We start from the raw sequence: 8,060 nt of genomic DNA on the forward strand, positions 1-8,060 counted from the left end.
GTTGCCATTGTAACCATATTAGAAAAATAATAAATAATATAAAAGAAATCAAACGATACCCAACCCTAAATTGCACACACAACCAACACACAAACGTGAATGTGAAATGTGAATCTTTTCTTTTCTTGGTAGCTTTTTTCCCTTTCTTTTCTTCTGCCGTTACAATGAAAAGTAATCAATACTCCCTTCTTTCTCTCTTCCTTCCGTTTTTTGCACCTTTCTGTCCTTTTGGCCTTTACATCTGGTCTTCATCCGTCTCGCTCCATTTCTCCAAACCGTTATCTGCACTCATCAGTTCCTCTTCTTATCCCTGGCTTGTGGCTCTTTGACAGTATTCCTCTCTCTCTCCCGATCATTCTCTCTCTCTCTCTCTCTCTCTCTCTCTCTCTCTCTCTCTCTCCATCTCGTCCACCGGCGGGCGGTAATGCCCTCCCATCATCACTCTCTTCAGTCCATCAGGTCTCAAGCACGCGTGGCCATCTCTTTCTTTCCTTCTGCCATTCTTTCAGCATTTACTTTGATCTTTCTTCACGCCACAGACCAGCACGTTCCGCTCCCCTCCGTCTTCGCTTGAACTTCTTTCCTTTTTCTTTCGTTTGCCGTCACCATTCCGTCTCTCCCCCACCTGACCCGCACCCTGCGCTCTTGTGTTGCAGTATGGGTAATACAGGTAACCATGGTGACCAGATGCTCGATGCCTATGGCAACCTTGCCGTGGTCAGGTATGAGCGACGCCCGTTGACGCCTTGCATGCTAACGTTAGCCACGTGGTGGAGGGCTGTGTGTGTGTGTGTGTGTGTGTGTGTGTGTGTGTGTGTGTGTGTGTGTGTGTGTGTGTGTGTGTGTGTGTATGCGTGCATGCGTGTCTGTTGAGCTTGTGCTTTGCTTGCATTTTTGTAATTACTTGTATTGTGTGCATGTGTGCGTGCGTGCGTGCGTTTCTGCGCCTGTCTGTTTGTGTGTGTGTTTGTCTGTGCCTGACTGCATTGCTGTGTTTGTATTGTTGTAATTGCTCGTAATGTGTGTGTGTGTGTGTGTGTGTGTGTGTGTGTGTGTGTGTGTGTGTGTGTGTGTGTGTGTGCCTGCGTGCGTGTGTGTGTTTGTGTGTGTGTGTAGTTCGCCCTACTCCAACACCCTGACCCGGTTCCCCCGGGCCTCCGCTCCCCCATGTTACCCAGACTGGTGACCCCTGCCCTCCCAACCCCCCCAAGAAGGCTGTCCCCCTCGGAGAGGTACCAACATCCATCCACTGATCTACTAATCCACTGCACGTTGTGTCCTATCTTGTGGGTGAAAAAGCCCTATAACGGTATATTGGATGATTGCGATCTGCCATCCTGGGGTGTAATATGGTGACGAGTTGACCATCATCTGATCATGGCGTCTGACATGACAGGCTCCCCTGTCGATCCATTTTCTTTTTAGATTTTGTCTTGGGCTTTTATGCCTTTATCGATAGGACAGTAGACAAACAGGAAATGTGGAGAGAGAGGGGGAGTGACGCGCAGCAAAGGTCGTCGGGATCGGGACTCGAACCCGCAACACAAACCGTAAGGCCAGCGGGCGCCCCGGTCGATCCCTTTTCAACACTCACAGTGGTTCAGTGCCGCGCGTCTCACAACGGAATGCGGACATTCATTCTCCCTCCCATTTCGTAACGAGGTTGACGCGCCAGTAAGAACATTTAAAACAAGGCAGGGGTGCCGCAAGAAACCGACTTAAGCCTGGCTGAACGGTGCAATGTCCGCTTCTGCTATTCCAGTTGCATGTCCTCGTCAGACATGTGATATTACAGGGGTGCCTTGTGTGTCTACCTTCTGACATTCTAGTCGATGGTTGCCCAACTCGTCACCATAGTATGACCTGGAGAATGAGTCGGCTGATAACATCCTGCCCTTTTCACCGCTTGAGGCCTTCGTTGAATGAATGGCGAAAATAGGCGATCTACAAGCTCGCATATGGCGTCTCCATGACCATTCATCCTCATCTAATGTCCTTGCCAGTGCCACCTTTTCATTGCTCTTCCTCATCTTTAAACACCATCATTCAACCCCCGACCAGCCCAATAAACGGGAAAGGCCGTCCACACGAAATAAGTTTGTGAACTTTCAGATCAGTTGAAAGATCTTGTGACTTGCAGCCCCTCCGCGACGATGCAGTCTGGAGGTGGGACACCAAAACCTAGGAAGTTACAGTTCACTGGTTGTCACAGAGGCAATTCCGGCTTCACGTACCACTAAAACAGCCATCCATTTGAAACATCACTGACCTGTCAACAATCTGAAGACTTCATTTGATCAGTACCTTCATCTCTTTTTCGGTGTTCCTTTTATCTTCATCCATTCTCATCCATTCACCCTGCTCTTCTTACGTCCTGTTATACCACGTACTATGTTGTGTCCCCTGTGTATTCCTATGGTAGAGCAGCGCAACCAAGGCAGCATTCGTAAACTGACCTTCATAGAGGGTGACCACTTTGAACGACTCTGTAAAAGTCTTGTACGTAACATATTACTAACTAGAGTTTTGTTTAGATTTTGTTTTTAAAAGTTTGTAATCTTGGTGCTGTGGAATATAACGGTTCAGCCTTGCAGATTCCTCAATAGCATGTCCTCAGAGAATAAACAAAGGGTTAGATCCAGGAATATGAAGGTAGGGTCACGTGTATTACCTGATGACAGATACATTTGTTTGGAGAGAATGCAGGCGGTATATGAAGATTTTGTCCATGGTTTTTGCGCCATCTTGTTTATGCATGGCAAAAATAATGTTATTTATTTCATTTTGTCCCTCTCCACAGCGGACAAGAATGGAACTGAGAACTGTTGCGGTACGTGTCATCACTCTGTCTGTGTCTTGTCTCTGTGCTCCTCCCTTTGTGTCCACTCAATACTGCCTCTATTGCTATTACTATTACTGTTTGTACTTTGTATAATTAGTACTACTATGTCTATCACTGAAATTACTTCCACTGTTTCTATTACTTAAAGGTAGGGTAAGTGATTTCATTTAAGTTTCAGTTTCAGTTTTCATGTAGGTGATGCAGCCTTCCTCCAATCATGATCAAGTGGGGGCGGGCCTTGGTGTGCATAAGGCCCGCCCCCACTCGACCATGATTGGAGGAAAACCTGTCTCCTCCACCAAAACTGAAACTGCTTCTTTCTCCTCAGTCCTCACAGGGGATAAGGCTGAAGTCCAAAACACTCTATAGTAACTAATACTATCAGAACATCGACCCATTTTGTTATTATTTTAATTAAATGAAATCACTTACCCTACCTTTAAGTGTAGGTCCACTAGTATTTCCCTCTACACCGCCCACTGAGCATTTATCGGGCTATTAGTCTAAAATATGTCTAAACAGCTAGGCTAAAACCGGATTATAACTGGACTAAAAGTCAACATCTTTTAGACGCCTAGGCTTAGATTAGACGTTGATTTTTTCCGTTTTAGCTACGAAAAACTGAAAAAAATCTACTCTGCTCTGGAAAAAAATAATACAGACGAAATAACGAGCGGCTGTGTGCAAACGCCGAAAAAACGCAGCAATGTGCAAGGACCTTTAGACTAGTTATAACCTGGTTTTAGCCTAGCCCGCTTAGACGTATTTTATAGCCGACCCGGTTTTAGACAGATGTCAACTGTAGCTTTAGCACCACACTACACAACACTACACCGCACCACATAAAAATATCTACATTTTCCATTACGCAAAAGTACCCAAAAACAAATTGACCCTTTTAACTTTGATTATAATACAATATAAATTTGTATTACAACTATCCTAATTATAATGGATTAAACTGTGATTATAATACACTATAAAGTATTAATGTATTACTATGATAATTATAATACACTATAATAGATTATAACAGTGATTATAACACAATAGAATCTATTATCATGTATTACAACTATATCACTGCACTGGTGGTCTAAAAGAAAAGTCAGTGAGTGATCAGTCATTATGAAGTGTTTGGCCCTGTTTGGCCTAGCTCAGACTTACTCTAGACTGGATACTTTTTAGTACCACGTTTAGTACCGCTTTCACACCACTCTACCCAGGTCCTTGTAGTGGAAAACCTGGCACAAGTGGGCCGTGTGGTGTGGTGTTGGGCCATGTCAGTGGAAAAGGGGCTTAATATCCTTTTTACCGCTATTCATAAAACAGATGCTGCTGTTACTACTGATTGTACTATTGCCATTACAGTCAGTACTCTAATCTATGCCTTTCTGACACGGCTGCTCTTCTTCCAGGTTTTGCAGACTTCCCAGCATTCCTCTCTCTGGTTTCCGTCCAGCACTACTACTGACTGTAGCCACACAACAAGGAGGACTAGATTCACAACGTAACAGGCTGCAAGCTGAACAGAGACCTTTGTGCAGGAAGAGGTGGCTGGGAGGGGGTTGGCACCCACCATTTACGCACCCTATACACCCTGACCCTCAACCTCCTCCATTCATGCCATTTTCACAACATCTGCCATCAACCAAAACCATAGATTTAGGCTACCTAGTGTTGTCTGGTCCAGTGGTTCTCACACTTTTTTTTTAATTCCAAGGACCTCCGTAATTCTTGACAGTGTACAAATGGGGTCATAATTGGTGTCCATTTGTACATTCAGAGTTATAGACCTGTAAGGGGCCTTTTGGAACCCACTCAACGTACCCTTAGCGTTCCTGGACCTTTACTTTGAGAGAATCACTTTTCTAGTCCATCTACAACCGTACTCCGTCTAGAACAGTGTTTCTCAAACTTTTACATTTCAAGGTCTCCCCTTAACTCTGACAGTATACAAATGGAACCAAATGGTCCCGTTAGGGTCCATTTGGTTCCATTTCTATGCTGTCAGAGTTGCAGACTTGTATGGGTCAATTTAGACCCCCATAAAGGAACCCACAAAGTCCCTAGAATTCACTTTGAGAAACATTGGTCAGAAGGTCATATCATGTCCAATGTGCACAGCATTATTTCTATGTAGATAGCTTGACTTTTAGTGAGATAAATTATTGTTTCTACTCGTGACTCGCTAACAGTTCACTTGCCGAGACACACAAGTGTACATTTTTTTACGCTTTCAAAACCTTTGAAAGTTTTATATATTTCCTTTTTTTTTTGTTTTGTTAATGATTGTTTTATAAACATGTCAGTAGTTTTATTTTATCTTTTTTTTTGTTCTGTCTGTAAATGTTTGGAAGTTAGCTAGTGCCATTTTGGCTCAGAATGCAACAGTAGCATTGACCAGGTAGGTGAAGGGAGTCGAGTCCAATCACGTTCCATTCTATGCAGGTTTTATTTTTAGTTGATTGATTGAACTAATTAATTAGCACATCGTCTATCAGAGAGAGATTAGGACTAAGTAGCCATTATAGTGTTCTGGTTGGAAATCAAAGCTGACTTTGTCCTCCACGGCACACAATTAAATTATTACATACACTAAATAAAGAAACTGGTAGAGACTGTTCACATAACGTTGTTGTCAGGTGAAAACCTTGTATGTCCAAAACCGTTCGTTTTGCATTTATCATTTTAAAAATGATTAAACTAGTGAAAACAGCCGATCTTAGCACACGTGTGCTTGTAGATCTGCTGTTTTCACTACTTTTGTCCGACAGCCTTGTATGAGGAAGCAGGGCTTTACTTTGCGAAAGAACATACACATTTGAAACTTGGAGATGCAAGGTTTCCACCCGACAACGACGATAATTATCACTGTATATTAATCAACAAATGTGACTGATCTATCCTGGTCTGTGTTACTACAAGAGGAAAAGTGCTATTATGTAACTTTTATTGTACGAGGAAGTCGCACTGTGATTGAAACATGGTTTACCTGTGAGACCAAGACAGGGCCAAAGCAGTATAACACAATAGACACAATCACTATAACAACAGTAAAACAAGGTAATATACATGCAGTACAGCAGTGTTAAGTAATACACCGTTTAAAACAGGAACACATCACAGATAACATATACTCTTTACACTTCTTTTAACCACTTAAACCCTGTAGACTTAATTGACCGGGGTCCCCCATGGGCCTGTACTTCCCCTCCTTTTTTAACCGCACACCAAATGTCTTCAATGAAAATAGCCGATCTACGAGCTTCACAACACGTCCCAATGCGTGAGGCTAATTCCGCCTATTTCGGCCTTTTGCCTATGACCTGCCCAGAATAGGGGGGTCAGCTCACTATCCCGACGGGCCGATGTTCCAACCCGCTCGGCAGGTTAGTTACTGAGGTATGGTTACCGACTAGCGTCGGCAGGTTAGTTACTGAGGTACGGTTACCGACTAGCATCGGCAGGTTAGTTACTGAGGTACGGTTAGGGTTAGGGTTAGGGTTAGGGTTAGGGTTAGGGGTTAGGGTTAGGGGTAGAGTTAGGGTTAGTTTTAGTGTCGGAATACCGGCCTGTCGGAACACTGATGCGGACCCCCAGAATAGGGACACTAGGGTTCATGTGGTTAAATTAGGTGAAATTAAGTTAGATTTTTGCCGGCTCGTGTTTCCGCCTCACCTCTAACAGCTATGTGACCACTTATGCGACCAGCTGGCAAAAATAACAACTTGGAGTTTATGTACTTTACAGTTTAACATGGATAGCTTTATAGATACAATTATATGTATATACCAGTGTTGCATCGTACACATAGCAAGCCAGTCAACTATGCTGTACAAAATGCAGTGAGGGGTCCCATATTTTGTATTCATATTGCATCATGAACAGTATCACCGTAGTCAAGCTGAGATAGGAAAAGGCAGCTAATGTTTTCCTCGGAGGCATATATTAACTACACTTGACATACACACACACCCAAACAGACACACAAACCCATGACTACACTAACACATGCACAATTTCCCCCTTGGGATAATAAAGGTATCTATTTATCTATAGACAGACTGTGTATATGCACGTGCAAGCAAGCGTGCATGCGCACATTTACCTCTCAAGGGTTTTTGTGACAGCAGCTAACAGGCAAAATCTTGTACTGTATGTTATCGTAGACATTTTGTAACCTCCGTAGTCCGTAAGGACTCTCTGTGATGTAATGCGAGGCCAACTGCTGTCCAGCTGGAGTTTATGGTGAGGGCATCAAACTGTGAATAAAGACCTCAGTCCGGTAAAGTAAACTGTGTCAGCCCTCTTTTCTTTTTTCCTCTTTCTTTTGGTTGGGAAGTGGGATGCACTTCTGTTTAAGGCAATTCATTCACTGATGCTTCTTTTCTCTATAGTAATATTGGCTTCTGGTCTTCAGGGCCCGACTAAGGCCTGCATGTCCATACTCGCTCCGACTACCGAACCTTTCGTCTGAAAAGTGTCCGGTTCAACTACAAAATGACGTCACTCGCAACTTCTTAAAAGCATTAGCCCGAATTAGAGTTCGGAAAGATGCACGTCGGAAAGTCGGAACTCTCGGACGAATGGTTCGGTGGTTGGAGAGAGACAGGCCTCTACGCTGCTACATCCCAGGTTACGTAAGCAGATGCTAGCAATAATACTAACCAGTAAGACGCCTGAGGACTTACTAACCCTCGCCCTTTAGGGCGAGGTTGTGCCATGTCTTGGCCTAATGGCCAGTGATGTATATCGGACCAGTTACCCATATGGAGACCCCTGGTACCCATACTGTATATGGAGATCCATGTACTGTATATGCATAATTATGCTGTGAGACCCCAAACATGCTTACTCAGTTATTTGTTATGTGAAAGTCCTATGACGTCTATGACATCTGACATCACACATACAATCGTGACTACTAATTGAAGCCGAGGCCGAATTGGACCAAATCGCATGGATGAGCCCTGACAGCACATGGTTGGTTCTACAGACTCCAAATTTCCGAATTGGACCAAATCGCATGGATGAGCCCTGACAGCACATGGTTGGTTCTACAGACTCCAAATTTCACACGCAGATAGCTCAGACCTTTGCCTACGTTCTTAGCTAGGCCTCGACCTGACCCGATCTGCGGTTTTCCGGAACCAACACGAAAGGTTCGGAATCTCCATATGCGGAGTCCTGACTACTAAATTGAAGCCAATGGATG

At 43.9% G+C, this 8,060-nt stretch overlaps 1 protein-coding gene across 2 annotated transcripts in view; it reads left to right on the forward strand.

Moving 5' to 3' along the window:
* LOC308281958 (prominin-1-A-like) overlaps positions 1-7,140 on the forward strand; it is a 71,118-nt gene extending 63,978 nt beyond the window's left edge. The window contains exons 24-27 of one of the 2 annotated variants that reach the window (XM_080722303.1): positions 657-722; positions 1,117-1,232; positions 2,801-2,836; positions 4,261-7,140. In XM_080722303.1, the coding sequence (XP_080578429.1) occupies positions 657-722; positions 1,117-1,186 (136 nt within the window). In that variant the 3' untranslated portion in view covers positions 1,187-1,232; positions 2,801-2,836; positions 4,261-7,140. The remainder of the gene's footprint in view (positions 1-656; positions 723-1,116; positions 1,233-2,800; positions 2,837-4,260) is intronic. The other variant, XM_080722304.1, reaches the window with a different exon arrangement.
* Positions 7,141-8,060: the final 920 nt, after the last annotated feature.

Source organism: Nannobrachium achirus (assembly GCF_963921795.1).
Source record: "Nannobrachium achirus genome assembly, chromosome: 3".
NCBI classification, from domain to species: domain Eukaryota; kingdom Metazoa; phylum Chordata; class Actinopteri; order Myctophiformes; family Myctophidae; genus Nannobrachium; species Nannobrachium achirus.